The sequence below is a fragment of the Hippocampus comes genome, unplaced genomic scaffold, assembly GCF_001891065.2.
Source record: "Hippocampus comes isolate QL1 unplaced genomic scaffold, H_comes_QL1_v1.1 scaffold151, whole genome shotgun sequence".
Taxonomy (NCBI): Eukaryota; Metazoa; Chordata; class Actinopteri; order Syngnathiformes; family Syngnathidae; genus Hippocampus; species Hippocampus comes.
This window is the reverse complement of record NW_017805591.1, coordinates 855,216-878,892: the sequence shown is the minus strand read 5'-3', so window position 1 is coordinate 878,892 and position 23,677 is coordinate 855,216. Positions and strand designations below refer to the sequence as shown.

The window sequence follows — 23,677 nt, the reverse complement described above, 5'->3', positions numbered from 1 at the left end:
TGACATGTACAGTGTGATTAATGAGAAGCGATCGACGTCACTTGGTTTGTTGTGGCACATTTGGAGTCTTACGGATCCACCTCAGCTCTCCATTGACTAGCTGGCAAACTCCCTCTAAACATGCGCGGCAATCTCCTTCCTGTGCTGATGAATGCCAGAGTTCCTCTTCCACTAAATATCATCGGACATTTGCAGGGACACTTGCGATGCCCAATGTCACTGATTATCGTGTTTTCTGGGGAGCGCTTTTGCCCGGAGCACAGGCCGAGAGTTTGATGCCATGCGGCTGTGTCATAATGGCAATAAGTAGAAAGAAAACACGAAAGCCTAAAGTGATTAAGAAAAAAAAATATTGGAAATGAAAATTATAAACATTATATATATGCATACATGATGCATATATACACACACGCACACACCTTTACATATATACTGTCTTTTTATATATAAATTTACAAATTACACGCATTAGAGAAGATGATGCTTTTTGTTTGTTTTAGCAATTTATCCCTTGACTGTTTTTGATTGGGCTGCTTGAAAATATTCAGGTTGCTGTGTAGGGGGAACAAAAGGCGAAAAGATTGTTTCAAGGGCTACACCGTGGATGACTCCTTCAGCTCTAGCCCTGCATGAGTCAGGTTAGGTTGCGTGAAGGGTGGTGTGGGGGATGGCAGGGAAGGGGGTGGGGGGTAATTCAGGTGCTGATGGAGGACAGCCCAGAGGAGGTTGGCTTCATTTAGTTCCAGATCCGCAGGAAACTGTCCCAGGACCCGGTGCCCACAGCCATGCCGTCCTCCGTGACGCCCAAGCAGCTCACCCTGTTGTCGTGGCCGGCGAGCACGCCTGTGTGACAAACAATAAGTCAGTCAAGCTTTCTCGGTCACCAGAAGTCTTCAACACCACCACAAAAAAAATGTCAGAAACCGTTTTTTTTTTTTTTATTAAAACGCCTCCAAAAAAACTTTGAATGAAAAATACTTAGCGTTTCCTTTAAAGTTGAAATTTTATACCAGGTCCAGCACACAAGTCGGATACAAGTCGATTTCTTGTATAACAAAAAAATAAAAAAAATGCATCTTATGTGAAGCCACAATAAACACACATCCATTTTGTGGTCGTTTGCTGCCGTCCTGTGACTCATTCGTGATACTACATAGAGCATAACAATCATTTCTCCAGTAATATTTAGGCAGTACTTTTTATAGTACAAAATCTTAGAACTATCAACGTACAAAAAACACCACCCATACTTAGCTTCACGATTGTATTTTTCTTGTTGTGGGATTATTCACTGCAAATTCCGCACGTCATATAGTAGTTGTGCATTCTAGTGGGGTCTAGCCCATGAAAAGGCTCCACATACCTGCCCGTTCGCCTTTCAGAGTGTCCCAGACGTTGCAGTTGAAGTCGTCATAGCCGGCCAGCAGCAAACGGCCGCTCTTTGAGAAAGCCACGGATGTGATGCCGCAGTTGATGTTGTCATGGCTGTACATCATCAGCTCCTGGTCAGCACGCAGGTCAAACAGCCTGCAGGTGGCGTCATCTGAGCCGGTGCCAAAGGCATTGCCATTGGGGAAAAACTGCAGCAAGGACGAAAACAGGCAAATCAAATGATTTGTAGATTTTTTTACTTCAATCACATTAGATTACAGGACACTTGGTTCTATCCAAGTTTAAAGTCCCCTCAATGTGGCACCAGAAGAGTTTTTGTGCAGGATTGACTAATTCTCTTAATCTGCATCTTCAGTGGCTGTTTATCTACATGGGGGGAGGGGGGGGGATTAGGGATTTGGTGCCACGTGGGAAAAAAATGTCTCTTGGTTCCTCACCACTTCAATACCTCAAATTAAACAACATTTTATAAGGGCCCCGTGAGTCATGATTCTCCCCCTGACGGAACCCATGTCCACATGATGTTACTGTATCACTTTTGCTGCAGGGGAGTTTACATTTTACATTATGCCCAGCTCAAACCCAGTTTTTTCTTCTTTTTTTTAAATGTAATTCACGACTGTCGTTCTGACAGATTACCGGATAAATTATGACTGCATCATGACAAATCAGTGATGTTGTTACAATGGTACACCCCAAGGTGGCCAAGTGCTTACTCCAGATAGAGCATCAAGCACAATGTCTAGTGAATTATCATGATGCACAAACCTTTATTCTTTATTGTATTTAATTATGTCATTACTTTATGGTTGCATAAAGTACAATACTGTGACGTTATTACAAAAAGTGGACGCGCCAGAGAATAATCTGGCCATCCTGGGATAGGAAGTACTAAAACTATAAATAATTTATCAGTCTGACACCTAAAGGTAATCTCAGGCAATCAAAAAAAGAAAATGCCACATCAACCATTTTAGTAAAGAATTTCCTTCACGTGTGTGTCTGTGTGGGTGTGTACGTGTGTGTGACTCACAGTGACAGCATTGATGTCGGACACATGGCCAGTGAAAGACTGCCTGCACATGGCGTCACGAATGTCCCACAGCTTGGAGGTGGCGTCACAGGCTCCAGACACAAAGGTCTTGTAGTCTGGGCTGAGAGACAAGCTCATCACATCCCCCGTGTGGCCGGTGAATGTTGTGGCCTGCTGGCCTGTCTCTATGTCCCACAATGCGCTGGAAGGGAAAGAGTGTTCATGCTGATTGAGCACTGAATCTTTATTAACTCCCATTTTCCATAAGAGGTATGGGATGAGTGAATGTTTATAGCGGATCCCAGTTTTAGTTTCAATTGTGAAATTGAATTTCATCTTGGATTTATGTGACCGTGAGTGGGCTGAACATTTGGTCAATTCTTCAGCAATAAAAATAAAAAAGGAAAAAAAATTGAAAGTTACACACTGTATTTTGCATCAATACATGTGTTCTCGGTTTTCATTCCTACGGTGAGAACCCACAACCCGAACCTCCGGATGACTGAGCTTCTCTAACGGAGAGATATTACCAGGGAGGCCGAGGAGTGTGATTCCTCTGTAATTGGAACACACCCTTCGATCCCCCTTCTTACAGAGGCACTACACCCGATGTCCATGCGATGTTGTAGAGGCGTGTCAACCAGGACAGCCCCACAACATGCAGAGCCTTTAGGAACTCCGGGCGGATCTCATCCACCCCAGGGGTTTTCCCACCAAGGAGCTTTTTGACCACCTCAGTTACTTCAGCCCCAGAGATGGGAGAGTCCACCTCAGAGCCTCCAGGCTGTTTCCTCACTGGAAAGCATGTCAGTGGAATTGCGGAGGTTTTCTAAGTATTCTCCCCACCGTCCCGAGTCGAGGTCTGCAGCGCCCCATCTCCACCATACACAGTGCTAATGGTGAACTGCTTCTCCCTCCTGAGACGCCGGATAGTGGACCAGAATTTTTCATGGCCTTTCTAAACCCCTCCCACACCATGGTTTTTGCTTCAGCGACCGCTTAGCCAGCCAGTATCTGTTAGCTGCCTCTGGGGTCCCACACATTAAAAAGGCCCGAAAAGTCGATTTAAATTCAAGGATATCTTCTGTTATTCCCCCTTCTTTTGTACTAATATTTAACATACATAAATATATTCAAGTAAATACCTTTACACCATAATTTCTTTCAAAAGAACCTGTCCATATAGCCGTAACTGGTGTAAAGTATTAGACAACAGACATGGCTGCTTCATTTCCATATAATGCTAGACCGTTATCAAACACTTTGTAATATGGAATATAGAGTGGCAGTCTTACACCATAAACCAAAGTGCTATTTTGTGCACCCTTTCATGAAAACTAGATTTATGCATGGAACATTAGGAGGTAAATGCACACTCACCAGGTGGTGTCTCCAGAGCTGGTCAGTATCTGGTTGTCATCCAAGAAACGACAACAGGACAAATAACCTGAAAGAAGAGACATGAACTATTTAACATGACTCATGATTACATTACTCTGACTACACTTCTGCAAACTCATCCAGCACAATGTGTGTGTGTGTGTGTGTAAAACTAGGCGCAACATACAGTAGACAACGACAATGGACCCAGATGTTAACATTTCCGCTGTCTCAGAATCATGTTTATTGTCCAAGCATGTAAAAAACACAAAGAATTTGTCTACGGTAATATAGGCCGCGCTGTATTGCAATAATAAGCAACTACGATAAACAAAGACATGACATAAGTATAGAAAGACTTGTTTACCTCATCAAACAATAGATCAGTAACTCAGGAAGTCTCTCTCACTGACCTCCAAAGAGAATTTGTATTTAGCTTTTTTTACCCTCAATCATCTTATACGGAGTGCTTTCCGACGCTCTTCCACAAGAATGCAAGACCATTGTTCTGCCCACCTGTATGACCCGGTAGCTCCCGGGTGACACGCACACTGCCCTCGCGGGTCTTCAGGCTGTATATGGAGCAGATGTTGTCCAGGCCACCACAGGCCACATAGTTCCCAGAGGGAGCATAGGCGCATGTCATCACCCAGGAAGAGCGCAGGGGGATAGCATGCATCTGTGGATACCAACCGCCTTTTTATATTAACACTGCCGAGAAATTATTAAAGGTGTGAACTGTTAAATACATTTTAAGGGTGTTCTATCTTAGTTAACTGCCGCCTGGCAGTTTTCTGACCTTATTTGTGGTGTAACTGTCCCAGATGATAAGCTTTCCATCTTGCGAGGCACTGACAAGAAGCCTAAAAAGAATAACAGAAAAAACAAAGAGGCATTGTGTGCATGCATTGTACATACATTGTACTATGGTGCATGCATCTGGTGCTTTCAAAGCGATGACAGGCAGACACCGTGCGTGCTCTGTGTAGACAAAATTTAAGGTGTATTGGCAGAATGCATCAATCTTGTGCTCCCTTCTATCTCAGTCCTGCTTCATGTAATATTAGTCACAATGGAATCTTGATGAGTGAGGAAAAAAAAAAAAACAACCAAAAAAAAAAAAGAAACTGCAAATATGAGAAATCTAGAGGAGGAAGAAAATGAGAAGGGGCGGAGAGTACTGGAGGAGACAGAGCAATGCCCAAGTAGTGCAAATGTGGAAACACCCCGACCGCATGTTTCCTGCTCTCTCGGGACAGGAAGTGGCTTGATGGGGATGTGCTACAATCAAGCGGGGATCCACCGAGCACAAATGTCAGTAGCTGTGTACAAAATAAACTCCCTGCTGGATCACACAGAGTGTGCACACATGCTGGATAAACTGCCATCTCAATCATCCACATAATGTTAAAAAATGGTTAGTACATTTGCCTTTGATAAAAAGGTTAAGGTTGTAGAATTCCCCCAGAATGCACATCATAAAAATAGAAAGCCACTGCAGGGACTACATGCACATGTAAAAAATAATCATTCTTAGTGCAAGAGTTAAAAACGCAGTTTGTATGCTTTTTATGATGTGGAAAGTCCATGTGCACAAACACAGTTGGACCACCAGTTTAGACTGTGACTATTTCTGAATCATTCAAGTATTGGAAAAGTTCTCAAACTGCATCTGTAAGGTGGTATTCAACAAGCTGTGTTTGATGCCGCTGTCCGTGCACTGCAAACACCACCCGTGTGATAGGAATGGGAAGCTAAATCTGTGCTAATAAGTAAAAGTGGAGGTGCCAGTGTCATTCACTTATGGTGGTATTAGTCTTATTAGTAGAAGTAGTGGTAGCAGCTCTACATAGCCCCACACCTGGGACTGCCGTCACTGGCCCAGTGCATCGCGTTGGGAGAGAGATGGACAGAGACAGAGTTTAAGACAAAGACACGGTTTAAGACACATACTGTACAAAGACACAAAAATACTGATACTCAAACATATACTGTATTGTATCACTTGATTACACACACCCAAGACATCCACATAATATACTTGGGTTCAAATGTGCTGTACATAAACACAAGAGGTTGGATAAAGCTACGACAGTATCTGCTTTGTCTGAGGAAGAACTACACTACCTGGAGTCACTCCCCCAGTGCATTGCATAGATCTTGGCCAGGTGGCCCCTGAGAGTGCGTCGCGTCCGCATCTGTATCCGGCCCACTGAGTCCAGACCAGCTGTGATCTGCCAAAACACAGGAAGGAGTGTCAGTAGTTACACGCACTTATCACTGAAAACGCACACCACTGGATTCTACCGTAAAGCTGCGTTCAAAACAGGATCTGTCAACAATGGATGTGAACAGCCCATCAGGAATCAGAATCAGTTGCATATTTTTTAACACTTTTGAGTCCATGTCGATAAATAAATCAAATCACAATACAGCAACTGCGCATGCCTTTTTGTGCCACATGCTGTCATGTTCTTAAGTTGCAAGTTCATTATTGTGGATACCTCGGAATGCCTCTTGACAGTAAATTTATGAGCCCCAAAATTCAAACTTCCCACAGTTTGTACATTTAGATACAGACCAAAGTTCACTGGGAAAATTGTGCCTCAGGAGTCAGCAAAATATTCGTAATCAAGTTAAACCGGAATCATGCGCCATGTCTGGCTAGACTTACATAAACTCAGTGAGGGTTAACTCTATGCGTTCTTTGATGTTCATTCTGCAACATCATCATCAATTCTTTTAAAAAAGAAATACACAGGCCATACCACAAGATGCAAACCACTCGTCAGCAAAAGGAATTGTAAGGCCAGAAGAGATTTTGCAAAGAAGTACAGACATTTTATGGGCTGATTAGACCAAGATGAACATCTACCAAAGTGATAGAAAGGTCAAAGTATGGAGAAAGAATGGGTCTGCTTATGAGCCAAAACACACAAGCTCATCTGTGAAGTATGGTGGAGGTCATGTCTTGGCGTGGGCTTGTGGCCGGCCCATGGCAGTTGGGCTAGGCTCCAACATGTGCGTGACCCTTGTGAGGAAAAACGATTTGTCGCCTTAATTATGTCCGTTCCCAGACTTTTGCTCACTTCAAAACTAGGTGACTTCATACAAAAGGTGCTCTGTCCCAAGTGGCTTAACACATCCAGATGTGAATACCATGAAAAGAGCTGGAAATCTGAACTTTTGTGATATTGACCTTTTGATAAGTGAAAAATTATTTGCCAAAAACAAAGTTAAACAGTTTGAATATTCAATATATTGTGTTTATAGGGTATTCAATTTAATACAGGTTGAATATGCTTTGCATTTAATCTTATTCATGTTTAACAACAGCCCAACTTCATTGGAATTGCGTTTGTATAAAACCCAATCTTTTTCACCTGATACTGGATCAGGTGAAAATCACGTGATCAGCCCCGATTTCTGATCATATGATCGAATTGGGACATCCCTAAAAATAATTTGCTCTCATTCTCAAAGTGGGATCCCCCACTGAATACATGCACTTGAATTAAAGGTTGGATTTGCCTTTCATTTTTCAAATCTTTGTCCTTTTTATATATACAGTATATATATAAATTAGAAGCTAAAAAACACATCTTAACAAGGGGTGTCAATAATTATGGAGCGCAGTGTGGTTTTTCTTGACTTCCACTTACCTGTGACAAAGTAGAGTCACTGCAGGCTTTCCTGGCATCCTGCGGCGAGCAAACAAAAACGACATTTTAAAACAGCAACACGTGCACCATGTGTTACAAAAAAAAAGGGGGGAGACAAACACATGGCATGTGTCACTGTCACTTACGAAAGTGTTTGCGTCATAGCGTACAGTGAAGACAGTCGCTCACATGTGATGAATATGCACATTCAGGCAGGAGCGTGTATAGGATTTTCAAGCTCACAATAATTATTATTATTATTATAATATATGCTCTCACGTGCCGTGCCGCATTGCACTTTCGGGTTTATATTAATGCTATCTGATTATAACTTTTGTAATGGTATAATATGGTATATAAAAATCTATTCAGTGTAAAACATTACATATTCATACAATGTGTAATCCATTTAACTGTAATATTGGATACATGTGGGTCTCATGCAGTTAACTGGTGTCTGGTTTTCAGCTAACTATTTCCTTAAAAGTACACATTTTTGAGCAAAGAAAACACTTTCAACTCACACTGACTTTTTTTAAATTATATTGTAGCATCATTTGACATTTTCTATTGAACAAACAAAAACAAATTCAGCAAGTTATGATTTTTGAGGTGTGCTCATTCTAGAGGTTGAAATAAATGCACCCAGGCATTGAACTACACACAATATCGTCGTACCCGGATCTGATTGCGTAGTTGATCTGCCTCCTGCCGCAACTGTTCCAGCTCACTCATTGTGCCGCAGATGTCTTCAGGTCACAAGCCACACACTAAATGCTGACTGCGTGAGGAAATCGCACTCTCTCTCGCATACACGCTCACACGCACCCACACAAAGACAGACAGAGATGGACACCCGCACTCTCTTGCCTGCAGACACCTGTAAGAAAAAGAGAGTGTAACAATTAAATTCAGCAGACACATGCAAAGAGTTACTCATCCTTCCATCAAACAAATGTACTGTATCCTGTTTGGAGAGCAGCAAAGGGTGGAGCAGGGCTGAGGCCTGCCAGGCGGTCTGGCTCTTCAAACACCCCCAGCATGGTTCAAAAAGGCCATCTGAGACCCACTCTGACCTTTAACACACACTAAGCATTTTGGGTTGTTGCATTGTACCGCAATCATACAGTACAAGTTGGCCAGCAAAAGAGTAAGCCCTTTCACAATTTCATAAAGGTAGGCATTTTTTCCTGCCCTTCTTCCGTCTTGCTCGTCTGTATGAATAGCACTAACCTGGATAAATTTTCTCTGTCTCACAGTTGGTAAAAGAGGCGGTGTGACACGAGAATGGAAGGACATTCCTCAATGCTGGGTAACCTTCCACCAATTAATCGGCTATATCAGATGGGCCAATATTTTGTATTTACGCACATTTTATGATCGGCTATAATGTCTTCATTTGCCAATCCGCAGTGTTTCCCCACATATATTAAATTTCTTTTGTTGTGCAGAGATTCCGCTCGAACGCTTGTGTGCATCTGCCACCGCTTTCTTGTTCCGTACGATACTGAAAATGCAGTACCTATCAAACGTGTCTTTTTTTTCCCCTCTTCAGTTTCAGTGGTATCAGAGGCATCACCATTTTTTCCCAGTATCGATCCCCCCATGGCATTTCAGCAAGCATTATGGCCATCTCGTCACAGCACACTCTGTGCTACTCATGTGTATTAGTGTGTATTTTCGCTTAGGAGTGAAAACTAAGTAATCACTCAAAATTTGGGCAAAGCCTATGTAGTCATCAGGAACTTCTGAGTTTAGCTGGCAAAAGACGTCATCCTTCCGTCCCTCTCCAAGACAATTAAGGATAGAGGTCATCGATACAGGAGGTTTTTAAAAATTCACCCCTGGGTGCAGTTTCGTACCACGGCTCTGTACCTATCCCTTGTCAGCAGCACAATTCACTTCATTCTGCCATGCAGAAGTTATGAGTCATAAAGCCACAAGTTACATTCTTCATTAAAATCATTTCGGAAGAGTATTTTGTTGTATTTTTGTTTCTTTTGTATTGTATGATTTGACGGCTGCTACACATTGTTACCAAAAAAATCAAGTTCGACCTGTTAAATAAATATTTACTATTCAAAATCACTTGTTTTTCTGCCTCCTTTGCTTCCTTGGGGCATGGCAAAGATTGTTAAACATTGGCAGAAATCCTTGAGAATACTTTTGTTGATCCTCTGTAAACAATTCACAAGTTTTGTACAGTCTTAATAAACGAGCTATTTAAAAGGACCTAATGCTCTTTCATATCATGTTTCCGGATCTAGTGATCGGTTTATTTAAAGTCGTGATTGGTGATCAGCCGCAAAAATCCCGACTGTGTCAAGTCTAATGCTGGGAGAGGTGTGTTGAATACATATTGCAGTATTTTACTCATCACACCAGGTGCCGGCATTTACATCTGCGCTCATCTAATTGAGGGACGATGCTGTGTCACAGTGTGAAAGCACACGCAGTTGTGGAAATGTCTTGCTTCACCAAATCCGGTTTAAAATGCAACAGTGTACAGTTTTGCGGGATCTCCTGTATCTCAACACAGCACATTAGTGAGAACACTAATAATTGCAAGTTTTGAATGACATGTTCTTCCATATCCTTGCTCATGTTTTTGTCCATAATAAAGGTCCCACTTTAAATTTCGGCAAGGGTCGCTTTTTCAAAGAAGCCAAGAAGAGAAAACATCTCTGCCAGAAAAAGGAGCACAGCTATATCGAAGTTAGAGTTGATTGTGACGAAGCTGAAGCTTTCTCCATTTATGGAGGACTTATGCTGTTTGTTACATAACAAAGCAAGATTATGCAAAGACTACTTAACAGTAATTGATTTCCAGGAAACTTTAGAGGTGAACTATGATCATGGGCCAAAGAAGTGCCATTAAATGAGGAGTTGTACAAGTAGAGTTGGTCCAAATAAGATTCGTTTTGACTAGGACAAGATGGAGGTCTCAGCGTGAGTCATTTTATCTAAAATATTTCTGGTGTCAGACTACACATCTTTACATGAATGTGTGTGTCCATTCGTGTGCATGTAGCCCCCTTCTTTACCTTGGGGAGCCTGAATGTGGGTCACAGAGCACTTAGAAAGTGCTTCCCCACTTTAAGACAACTCTCTGAGATTAAATTTTCAGTTCCACTTTCTATAATTCAACAATTACAGCTTATCCATCCCCTTTCTCTTCCTTCCTGGAAATCAAGCAAATGTCAAGAGTGAGAAGTTTATTCCTTTGGATTAAAACCGCTGTTAGCTCTGAACGGAGCCCAATTACTGTCACACAAGCTGCATTTCAAGTTCTGTAACTTGCTTTTCCAACGCATGGCCGGCTTTTCTCAGCTCAGGAGGTATCAGACTGGAATGACGTGTTACTGCGGCCAAGCAATGAAATTGTTTCAGCTGCCCAGGAAAGACGTCACACTCTCCCCCTGGCTGACGCAACTCCCCTGAAGAGAGAGAGGCTCTTGGAGCTGGCTAACCTGTGACGTGCATTACCTTAATAAAACAGACCTGCATGTCATTCAAAGTACCGTGTCATCCAAAACACCTTGCGGTGGATGTGATAAATGACCGGCCAGAATTTTCAACACATAAACTACTTGAAAATATTCAAGACTTTCAAACATCTCTTCCCTATGATGGTGGTGGCTAGACAGTAGACACTCGCTAAGACTAATATTTACATAAACATAATGGCCACTAATGTGCAAACAGTTTTTTCGAAGCTGAGTGGAAAAGCAGTTCTACAAATATTAGAATTCATTCAAGAATCGGACTGAAACAGATTTGTAACATGGATGCTACAGTGAGAAATACTGTAAACAAGCTATAATTGTCTATTAATTCAGTTATAGGTGCATCACTTCTTGAATCAATGGTTACAAAAGTAACCTGTGACCAAAGGGCACCAACTTCTACGCCCCCAAATGGCATAGGGTTTTGACTGTCAATTTAGGTATACTTCGTCATTCCACCTTGGCTGAGTTATCCTTCCTTCAACAAATCTAGTGTACCCGATACATCAAATTCAAGCAAGAAGTTAACCTGAAAATCTAGACATAATACTTATGAACTATTATACTCGCAGGTTCATCAATCGCAAGAAGACCTGAATCTAGCTAGTCATTGCGAGCATCCACGCTTGGGGGGGGGGGGGGGGGGGGGGGGGGGGGGGGGGGGGGTACTGAGAGTGCACACTGACCGTAGTCAGGTTTACAAGGAGCCAAGCATTTTGATTAGAATGGATACGAATGAACACACGGAATGAAAATGCTCCATATAAACACCTCAATCGGAATAAAAAGGCAGAGTCTTAATGGTCTTTCATTTGGATTCATATTCCTTTTGCCAGTCCGAACAAGCGCCATGTAAACAGTTCAATAGCCAAGCTGCATCTGGTCTGTGCATGCTCCGTCTTGACAAACGCGGAGTGACATTGTCATATACGGCCTTGAAGATGGCAGCAGCGTACCGGAGCTCTTCTGTAACAGGAGAAAAAATTTTAAAGTACTTGCAACCTGTTTTTATCAAGATGTTGCTTTAATAAAAGTGTTAAAACAATGAATGAACTCCACCTTGTCAAATCATGTCATGTCAATTGTCATATGGTTTATGGGAATAATTTAGCGAAGCTTGTAAACGGCAGACTGGAAGAGATCACGTCACATGTAAACAGGTTACCAGAGATCACAATGACAAAAAGTCTCCATGGAAAACCAGCTCATGTGAAATAATGCCTATTTCACACACTTGAAAATACTTTAGAGCAGTGGTTCTTAACCTGGGTTCAATCGAACTCCAGGGGGTTCGTGAATCGGTCTCAGGGGTTCGACAGAACCTCTGCCATGGAGGTAAAGGCACACCCGACTCAAGATGTCGATTAGTTATGACACGCCCGCTTGGCCATCACTGGCTGCAGATGATCACATTGTATTGCTTGTCCAATCAGTGCTGCGGGAAATTTAGTTCGCTCAGTAGTCACCGTGTGACTGTCGTGATAGTACGGTGTGTGATTTTATTTTATTTTTTTAGAATATTTTAATACATGCTAACTATGTCGAGCAAAGAAAACAAAGTGTTCGGACAAATATGTAGCACATGGATTCACATGCATCACGGAACGTGATGGGACTCAGCATCCTATCTGCATGATTTGTCATTCCAAGTTGAGCAACTCTAGTCTCGCACCGGCAAAACTGAACAAACACTTCTTGAATCAGACTTTTATTTTTCACTAAGGGTCCGGTAAATGTGCGTATGAACTGGTTGGGTTCGGTACCTCTAACAAGGTTAAGAACCACCGCTCGAGAGCATTTTACAGAATACATTCAGACAGTGGCTTGGGGTATTTATTTACTAAAATAAATATGAGGAAAAAAATAACCTTAAATCCTAAAAATATTAGGTGCCTGATTGAGGTGAATTAGATGAATGAATTACGGTATTGCGACTTTCAGAGCAGAGAATAGAATAGAATGCATTGCCATCTGTACAGGTTAAAAATAAGTACATTGCAATTTTTGTGAATATGCCTCACAAATAAAGTGTATTCAAGAAAGGTGCAGATTTTTTGCGGTGAAATCCGATTTTTCCGCATTATCATTCACATTACATGTTAATTGCAATCTCAGCCTATCGGGTGTGTGAACCAAATGCGTCCCCCAGGTGACCCCCAGGCGCAGAAGAAGAGGACGTCACTCGCAGTGTCGTGTTTATGGAAGTCAAGACGGATGCAGCAACTCACGCTTGTGTAGCATTGTTCCTTTGCAATCAAAGTCAGCAAAATGATCATCTATTCCCAAGAAAATCAGATACAGGTCACATGTGGGCAAAAATAAATAATCTGATTTGGGTCACATTTACCGGCAGCCTGTACATAAACTTACATAGTCCAACAACAGCACATAATTTCTTTGTCAGGATCTTTTGAGTCTGTCCCGACTACCAAGTAGGAGTTCACAAATCGCAAAGGCTGAGTCAGTTACAAACTGGTTACAGTAGGTTCAATCAACCGGGTGTAGACATGCATGTTCAAATAACCTGTTCATGACTTGTTCAAACATCCAGAGAATGGAAGAAATGCTTGGTGTGCTTCTAGTGAGTCAATTTTCCGGAAAGGCCAGTTGCCACTTCTCGTAAGCCATTATATGCTTGTGGACTAATGTCAACACACCTCTATTTGGCAAACATCCAATTTTATGACTGTGCGTTGTTTTGGTTTCATCACTCCAAACAGAAAACAAGAATACATGCATAGTAAATAATCATATCTTTCATTTCAGTCAGAGATGAGATGACTAATAGTGCTCAGTAAAAATATGAAGCAAACATAAAAAGTGTATAAATATATTTTTGTTGCTTGATTGGCTTATAAGACATTTGTGCAACAAACAGATACTGTATATCATTTTCGTTTGATGACTTTTCATGAGGCGGCACGGTGGGTCAACTGGTAAGCACGGCACACACCTCACAGTGCAGAGGTGAAGGGTTCCATTCCAGCTCCGACATCCCTGTGTGGAATTTGCATGTTCTCCCTTGCCTGCGTGGGTTTTCTCCGGGCACTCCGGTTTCCTCCCACATTGCAAAAGCATGCGTGGCAGGTAACTGGAACATTCTAAATTGTCCCGAGGCGTGATTGTGCGCCTGAAAGGTTGTTATTTTATGTGTGCCCTGCGATTGGCTGGCAACCAGTTCAGGGTGTACCCGGCCTACTGGCCAAAGACAGCTGGGATAGGCTTCAGTATGACTCATGTGAGGATAAGCGCATTAGAAAATGGATGGATGGACTTTTCATGACAATTTTTGAGGTGATGACATTTATGATTTTCTTATTGAAATGTCTTGTTTTGTAAAAAAAAAAAAACAAGCATAGGCTTAAAAAGTTGCGGCTTCACCCAACAGAGTTTTGGTAAGGTTGGCTCTGTAAAATTCTTTTTTTGGCTGCTTTTGTTTGACTGAAGCTGATTGAATAAAATCGGTCAAATTAAAGCCTGTGCGCATGTGTTGCATAGTCAGTATATAGACGAAAATCTAGCATGAACACCACCATCACACATTGCTAACCGTAATGGACAAACAAATTACAGAAATACTTCAAAATCACAAAGTCAAAACCAAAATGGTACTTGTAAACAACCACTGACCACTGGGCATCCTCCAACTGTTTATGGTCATTTATATAGCATATATCAATTATTTTATAATGACCATAAAATCAAAAGAAAGGCAGCCCATTTCCTGTCTCGGTTTTACCCTCAAGTATAGTTACAAACAAAAATTATAACATGATCTAAATAAAGCTGACTATTCTCAATGTTTATGATCACCCCCCCAAAAAATCTTTAAGGAATCCCAACACACCCAACAATAGCGACATTGTGAAATGACCACTGCATGGCAGCTGCTATGACAAGACTGCCATTTATTATCTTTCAATAACAACACCGTCATTGTCAGACTGGGGCTGCATGGTGTACCGGTAGTCAAAAGGTACTGCAATACCTCACAGTAAAAAAAAAAAAAGATACAATACAATAAAGTCTTTCTAGATCTTTCAAATCCAAACTACCCTACTCCGCCCAAGAGAATGACTGTGTGCAGTTCTACAGCTATTTAACACTTGCAAATAAGAGGGAAATATGCTTTCTTCCAACTGTTTGTCACTCCTAGGTGAATTTTACTGTAAAAAAAAAAAATTATACAATGCAAGTCTGCAATCTTAATGCAAAATGACAAATGGGCTAAGAAGCATTTCAAGAGTAATCCAAGCAAACCCCCATTTGCCAAAGATTCCACAAGGTGTAGGCAAAGTACTAGATAAAACACCTCAACTCACTTTAACAAAGTTGCAGACTTCCACCCTAAATGGTGCTGCTGTTTTACCGCTAAAGCTTGAGACAGTGCAAATAGGTTTTTCATCTACTTGTGGGCGTGTGACCTGACTGATCATTTTTGGGATAGTATTATTACTTAGGGATGTCCTTATCACATTTTTGTCCACCTGAATTCAAATCATTTGATTTTGCGTCACGATCAAATACTTCTGCAATGCCATGAAGACAAAAGATGACCACATCCAAATTGTCTCAATTATCTTTTATTAAAAATTAAATAATAATAATAGTTATCCAAGGTGATACCTTCGTATATGGCTGCAAATCAACAGTGGTTCAAATCGAGTAAAGAATTTAAATATTTTACTGTTGACTTTATACTTTAAGAACATTTTTTAAATCTAATCTTTTTCAACAGATACCGATCAGCTGAAAAAAAAATGTTTTTAAATCACGTGAGCGGCCCTGATTTCCAATCGTGGAGTGGATTGGGACAATCCTCGTTGTTGTTGTTGTTATGATTTAATCTGTAATATATTTTGTGTTGCTGACAGTGATTGATGTTAATGCAAAAATGTGACCTGGCATTGCAAAATGAGTCACAGCAGAAATGAGGTTTTGGCATAACAGGGTTCTACATTAACTTTCCACCTTTTCGTACTAGTGCTAACAACTTTCTCGGTTGGTATTTTTATTTATTTAATTAATTTGAGTTAAGCACAATGCCAGGTTTCCTGATTCTCCGTAACAGTATTAGATGGCATATCGCAGTTAAGATTGACAGTGACTTGAGTTATTATTCTTGCGAAAAATGTTAGCATGAATAAGATGTTTGCAACTTTTGATTGTTCCACGTAATTTTTACAATGTTTACAAGTGTTTTGAGTTGAGAATGGTCAAGGAACAAATTCAACTTGCAAGTCAAGACAGAAGTATTGAACTACTTTTTTGCCTCTGCCTCGTCTTTGTCTCTGACAAGGAGGACTCTGGATTTGTGATCAAGACCAGGGCAATACTACTGTGATCAGTAATCATTTAATAATTTAAGCATTATTCATGAGTTTTACGTTAATTTTTTCTTTGTAAAATAAAATTTATCATTGCTTGTGAGAACAATTCTGTTTTAATAAGTATGATTGCACAACTTGTAGTAGAAGTGAAACAACAAATTTGCTTGGATTTGAGATTTGTTTCATTAAACTATTTCTAACACAACATAGCAGAATTTGCTTGTGCTGCAAACATAATGGCGAAAAAAGACACTTAAGTCATTTTATTCATTTTTTTGTGTGGATTTTTTTTCTTTGATTTATATAGTCTTGTCTCGGATACTCTAGTCTCGATAATATCTTGGTCTCGGGTTGTCTACAACACTACAAGGTACCACTGTACGTGCTATTTTTTTTTTTGCCAGTTGTCCACAACCCACTTGTTGAGAATCTCCGCACTAGATAACAGACAAATTCAAAACGACCCAACTGTACCTTCAGAGTATTTAATGTCCCCGTTGAGTAACTATTCACTTTGAAGGGTTTTTTTTTTCATCAAAGGAATCATGAACAGCATGCATTTAAATGATGGTATTGCAGATTTACCCATGAAATGACAGAATTTCCTCATCCAAGCAAACATAGTGCAACCACAAAAAAAATCTTGGCCACCCTAGCGGGCTTGGATGGGTGGCCTCGCCGGTATATTGAACTGATTTGGATTAAAAAAAAAAGAGAGATGCGGTATGTTGAGCTGGTACATGTAAGAAAAGCTGCTATGTGTCACTAGCACGTTATGCGTCCATACAGGTCTACTATCGTTTTACTTCCACACGAGTGTCATTTGACAGGTTGGAATCAGGCCGCCTGGATAGAGTCGCTTGCCAATTCGCCAAGAAACACAATACAGAGAAAGGAGGCAATAGCATCGTAGGGACATTTACGTCAAGTTGCTCGGTGGTCAAAAGACCTTTTGTTTCGCTTTATGACTAGATGAAAGTGTCTCCAGTGAAAAGCAGGAAACAACGAAGGCAGCGGCGTTGGGAGACAAGACATCACGTCCTTACCTGAAAAACAGTATTTTCCCTCCCCTTTATAGTCTTGCCCGTCCTTATAGTGCGTACCAGACCGGTCACACGACGATCATAGTCCTAGCTGTGATTGAAGTTCTGTTCAGCAAATTTTGGGGGTTTCCTGTTTCTGGAGCTGGCTCCACTGTGGCCAGATATGACAAAATTTTCTCCAAGCGAGCTAATCACCACACCCATGAAAGTGGGAACATGGCAACAGCCTACGCTGTAGGGGTGCGTTGGTTTTAATTGTGTGTCGAGATTTTCCCAAACAACCAAAACACATAATAAATCGGAATTCCTCACACTTATTGAAGTTTTAACACTTTGAGAGAAAGCCAATTTCTGAAATATCAGTTCCCAGAACACAGGAAAATAGCATAAAAATAGAGGTGTACCCTGTCCAAAAATGGTACAGTCTGTTAGCTCCCCTAGTGAAAAGGGAAGCGACCAGGATACAGGAAGCAAATATTAAATTTACAAAACTGGTTCCAACACTGAGTCAACTTTAAACACTGATTTGTTTAAATACCGACAAGCTACTTAAATCATTGAATCAGAGCTGAAAAAAGTGCTACACCTTTAATTTGTTTTTAATTACCTAAATTGCCCTAAACAAATATAAACAGCATTACAGTGGTTACGATACATCTTTAGCAATACAGAACAGTTGTACTGTAGTGTGTGATTTTTGAGCGAGAATGACCAAAGTTACCTACCAGCTAAAATGCTCTTATTACAATTTGTCACCCAAATAATTCTGGATCAAGATTATGGTCAGATACTCGGTTTGGACTGTGCTGGGAGACAGCTGTACCAAGTCTCACAATGACACATCACGCCTGGACTGCATCTGGCTCATTGAATGGGATCCCTTTCCCTTCGGTTCGGATGAATTTTTAATGGGGCCAATGAAAGGGAGCAGTGGAGTAGGCTTTTCCATATCTCTGCACGAGCTATAATCAATCGAGGGAAGATGAAAGTTGCCCAGCGCTTTGTTTCCTTTCGAAGTGGCATGGGGTCAGATTAAGTCTAATTCAATTAACACCCAGCAGTAGTTAAGGTGTGTCAAACTCATTCGCCTCCAAACACAAAATGAGAATTAGTGAGATACTGTGTTGTGTTGGTTTATTGTTACGCTGTCTGGGATTTTTTTTTATTATTTCTACAATCATTGTTATTGATTAACATGATTAATTATGGACTAACATCATTATGGATGAATAAAAACACAATTTTAAAAAAATCTGCACGCCCTCAATATGAGTCATCACTAATACTAAGCCTGCCGATATGCACAGTGGTCAAATCAAGCGAGACCAAGCAAGAAACCTTCTAGATTATAGTGCCATATTCTTTCAGATCATGCATGAAGTTGCTCAACACAAGAATGATGTAAAAAGTATATGATGCAATCTCAGTTTGCCAGTAATTCAATTATTGCAGCGCAACAGCCTCACATATTTTTCGCCAGAAAATAATCCAAGGAAGAGAATATACTACAGTTTAACTCTTCTGCTTTTTTATTTATTTATCTCTGGTGAAAAGCAGCTGAATGCATTAGCCAGCTGAGATTCAGAGACAGTGTCCAAAAGGCACATCTTTGCCCAATTAGGTCCCCTGGTCCTTTGCTTGGCAACCAAAAGGGGAGGTGGCCGATTCATACTATAAAAATAGAACATTAATAGCTCTAATGTCTGAAGGGGGAGGGGGACACACATATCAGTTGGGATATAAATAGTATCTGGGAGCCTGGACAGGTTACGTTGTACAGTAGCTCAATTGTATTGTCACCTGAAGCACATAATGTACGTCAGGATTTTGCATCAATGCAAAATCAAGCAGAGTAACAGTGAAGGATTTGAATTTGTAGCAGTTTAATGGCTCTGGATGAAACAACATGGACTGACTTTACAACATCTCCTATTTGCTAAGCAAAAACTGAGAAGGCTGTGTGTGAGTGTGTATAATATATACAGGTAAACTTCCTCTTATTGTATTCTTCATGGTTTGTATGAAGGCAAATAACTTTGACATCTGATACAATGAATGTGAATGTGTCCTACCAATCAATGTACATATGTGTAGTTGACATGGTTTACACATTTCTGTTATTATATATTTAAAAAAAAAACATGAAACATGAAATTTTTACTCTCAATTTCTTTTTGCTTCACATGCGGTGCCAGACCCAAATGACCGCCATTTCATACTTTCACTGTATCAAAGGCAATTAAAAGGTGTAGCAACAGCAAGACCTTAAAAGGCTTTATCAGGGCTGTCTTATCCACCAGACATCGCCCGGGGAGGCTGGCCGTTGCCAGGGCAACCCTCACAAATGGCTACTGACGTCAAGAAGGTAGGAGAAATATCAGGGAGAGCCAGAGCTTCTATGCATAATGGATTATTGAAGAAAAAAAATGCCTTGAAGAGTGTGACGTGACTTAAAATATGTGTGTTGTGTTCGACTCACGGCTTCTTTCTGAGGTAAATTAAAGTTGACAGTTTAAAGCATTAACTTGTTGGCTGACAAACACACAAAATTAACCATTTTCATCCACACACTGCATCTTGCTGACCATTTATAGTCCCAAGAACAAGGATTTCCTCAAGCCTCCAGTAAATGCGTAAACTTGTAAACACTGGAGATTTTGTGGAATATGAGTTTGGAGAAAGGTAATGAGAGTATTGCGGAGTTGTGCTAAAACCAGATATCGGGGTCACATGCTTTGCAACTACAATAGTTTTCATTTTATTTAACTATTGATTCCGGTCATCTAAACCTGAAAGTTACTGTCTTGAATATTGTTGCCCTTGTTTTGTTAGGTAGATCATACTGTGCTCAAGAACACTTGGCACCAACATTATGAATTGTGTGCATTCCATGCCTGACTCACCCACATTATATTTCACAGACTTCAGCACCGTCGAACAAGGCGGACATGGGCACAGTGTGCTTGCTTATGCTCGGGCAAGCAATGTGCAGCATTGAACAAAACTGGATAAAAAAATACCGTACAAGAATCAAGTACTAGAATTTTGACAACATATGACAGGTCTTTGGAGAGACAGTGGCTACTTGTATTATTTTTTGTGGGGAATTTAGACATTCATTGATAAAAATTAAAACTTTATTCTCATAAGATTCTGCTGTTTTTTTCATCCAGTGTGGCAGCTCTACTCTGCAAAATCAAAACAACCAAAACGACTTGGAAAAAGCGATGGAAGTCTGGCAGGTTGCAACAAAGCTGTGTTGTGGTCATGAAGTGAGAGTGTTCGTAAACTTCCTTGATTATATGGATGAGCGCAGCACAGTGTGAAGGTAGAAGGAGGGGAAACTGGGCTGTAGCACAGTACAGGACAAGTGGACCATTGCTCGAGGACACCTTAGTTCACACAGCACTGAGATCATAGTCTTTTGCATTCATTATTATTTACTTCCTTGTTATTGTCAGAACACATGCTGCTGATTGCAGAAACACCGGCTTGCCACAACCTGGTCAGACAAAAAAAAAAAAAAAAAAAATCGAAAATTTACTCTAGCGAATGAGTTCATGCTGCCATTCATTCGGGTGAAGAGATGACAGCTTGCTGTACGTTGTCCCCCTTTGAGCTTCTTGTCTAATCTCAGTTCTATTGTTGGCACACGAAAGACTGTTGGAGCAAAGGTTTAGTGAAGTGCCCTCATCATTTCTGTGATAATGTCTCTCGTGATGTGGTGGAATTACAAGATTGGTGAGCCGGACGTTGATTGTGAAGTCAGGGTCACTGTTTGCAGAAGGCCAAACGTTGCGCCTCAAATTTGTACTGCAGGAAAACATATGATCGAATGTCAGCGTAACTGGTTGTTTGTCTAATTTTGCCCTGAAATTTGCTGGCAACCAGTCCAGGGTATACCCCACCTTTACTATTGCCCAAAGTCAGCTATAATTGGCACAGCTCACCCAAAGCCCTACTGATGACAACTGAAATAAAATCTAGGAACGTTTAACTCAAAGGTGATACTAGCCGACAATATATCTTTAGGTTATCCGACCAATCGTGCAGGGGTAACTGTGAAGTGCAAGAATCAAATATGCAAAAGACTCTTCTGTCTTTGATAAATCATTCATGTCCAGGCCTTGAAGAATTGTTTCAACTCAATGTTTCAAGTTTTGAGTTTCAAGCCAACTTTATTGTCAAATGTGCTATATGTGCAACATAGAGCACAGATGAAATTTCTTTCCTCTTACCTACAGGAGAGAGAGAATGTTCAGCGAAGTGAGCAGTTTGTGGGGAATTTCCAACACTTCTGCTATCAGAGTTGTAACAAACATTAAACATGAACCAACGTGCGCTTACGTTTCCAGAGAAGTGAATCACACACATCAGGAACACTTTTGATGGAAACATTGAGCAACGCAGATGTAATAATGTCACCCTCTTCAAAAAAGCTTTTACGACTTTGATCTCTCTCTTAGTTTGAGTTGACATTTGAATTTAGCACATGTTCAAACCACATACATAAACATGATCAGTAAGGAAAGATATCCATCCATCTTGGTTACGTTCTAATACAATTATAGGTTCATACCAGAAAGATACTGAGTTGGAATAATTATCCCTATTCTTTACAAGAAGCTTTGGATGGAATGCAAGCCCAAAAATGCAGTACTGAATGAACGGGAAATAAAACAATAATTTAGGAGGCTTCCTACCTATTGCAAGAAGAACAGCACAGGAAGTGGGTGTTTTCTGCGTAGGTCCTAAATGGCATGGACTTGAAAGAGTGCAGTGATTTTGGTTCTTCCTTTTGCCGGCGTGTAGAAGCTTCGGAGAGGAGCACTCCATGCAGAGAGAGAGAGAGAGAGAGAGAGAGAGAGAGAGAGAGAGAGCAAAGACGAGCTGGAGTATGAGGCTGCTGTGTGGGAGAGTGAGCATATGGGTGGCACAGAAGATGAGAGATGGAGTGTTTTTTTTTTCATTAAAGGTACAGTGTTGTGAAGTTATCAATGACTGACATGCTGTTGCTACCGCAATGACAATTGATTTCAAACAAATTCAATGGTGGATGGTTGCAGGTAATAGTAATATTCGTATGGGAGTGCCAGTGACTCAAGGTTAAGGGAATCTTGTGTTTTGCACATAATGGAGGTCAAGGACTGTTAAAAATGAGTACTCCCCAGAGTTATTAATGAAGAAGTTGGCCTTCATTTCAACAGGCACTACAATGTTGGGAGGGAAAGTTCTAAATTGTATTCTGGCCTTAAATTCGTGACATTAGGTGATAGGAATCTCAATGTAGATGCCTTTATGTGTGGTGCTTTTGCATGAAGGCAGAGTTGGAAATGTTTTCGCTATCGGGGGTTTCAGTTCTTTCATTTGAGTCAGACTACATTTATGCAACACTTGAATACATTTGTACCGTTAACGTTATTTGTGATTAAATGTCTAAACAGTTCCTTTATGTTCCTGGTTGTGCAGCACTAGATCCAGAAGATGCCGATGTGCTGAATAATGTGACTCATTTGTGCAACTCAACGCCTTCTTCCGCAATCTAACTTGGTAACTGAAGTTGCATTATTGCCTGACATTGATTACTGTATAACTTTTGATGGATTCTTGAATTAACCACTTCTGTTGAATACATACATTGAACAATTCATTGGATAATTTTTCCTGTTTTCTCCGGTTACTCCGGTTTCCTCCTACATTCCAAAAACATGCATGGCAGGGTGACTGAACACTCCCTAGGTGTGAGTGTGAGCGCGGATGGTTGTTCATGTGTGCCCTGCGATTGACTGCCAACCGGTTCAGAGTGTCCTCCACCTATTGCCCAAAGACAGCTGGGATAGGCTAAAGCACGCCCCGCGACCCTTGTGAGGATAAAGCGGATCAGAAAATAGATGGATGGATTTTTTTCCTGTTACAAGTTAGAAAAGTGGCGATATTGCACGAGGGTATTGGACAGATGGCAAAGCAGCAAAAATACAGCAGATGGCGCTGTGTTGGCTAAAAAGTCCCCCCCACCCCACCCCATAAATGACTCCGTTGTGAAATACACGCGTAAACATAATCTTTGTCCTTCAGGGCATTTCGAGATTTTTGTTTTTGCAAAACATGTTGACTTTGTTTCTCCCCGAGTTTCTCTGTCATTTCTCTACCATGTGCATCATTAATATTCATAAAATATGTCAGCCTGCTAGCCACATTCAGTCACTTCATTTGTGATATTTTATAATAAATCATGCAACAGGTGTCCATGTGTGTTGACCGCCCACTTGCTTTTTAGGATATTGTGACGTTAAGAATACACAATGAAATGTTGATTTAAGATTTTAATTTC

General features: G+C 40.8%; 1 protein-coding gene across 2 annotated transcripts; it reads right to left on the bottom strand.

Annotated features, from left to right (window-relative positions):
- Positions 1–494: 494 nt before the first annotated feature.
- On the bottom strand, positions 495–22,152 carry LOC109522053 (guanine nucleotide-binding protein subunit beta-4). Of its 2 annotated transcripts, none has more exons than XM_019880264.1 (10): positions 22,050–22,152; positions 8,146–8,347; positions 7,468–7,506; positions 5,933–6,039; positions 4,605–4,668; positions 4,322–4,484; positions 3,806–3,872; positions 2,426–2,627; positions 1,364–1,580; positions 495–843 (listed from the first exon to the last, which is right to left on the bottom strand). In XM_019880264.1, the coding sequence occupies exons 2-10, from the start codon at positions 8,200–8,202 to the stop codon at positions 737–739; spliced, it is 1,023 nt and encodes a 340-aa protein (XP_019735823.1). In that variant the 5' UTR covers positions 8,203–8,347; positions 22,050–22,152; the 3' UTR covers positions 495–736. The 2 variants fall into 2 exon arrangements, with proteins under 2 accessions (XP_019735823.1, XP_019735822.1); XM_019880263.1 differs by lacking the exon at positions 22,050–22,152 and adding an exon at positions 17,350–17,537.
- Between the last annotated feature and the right edge of the window lie 1,525 nt (positions 22,153–23,677).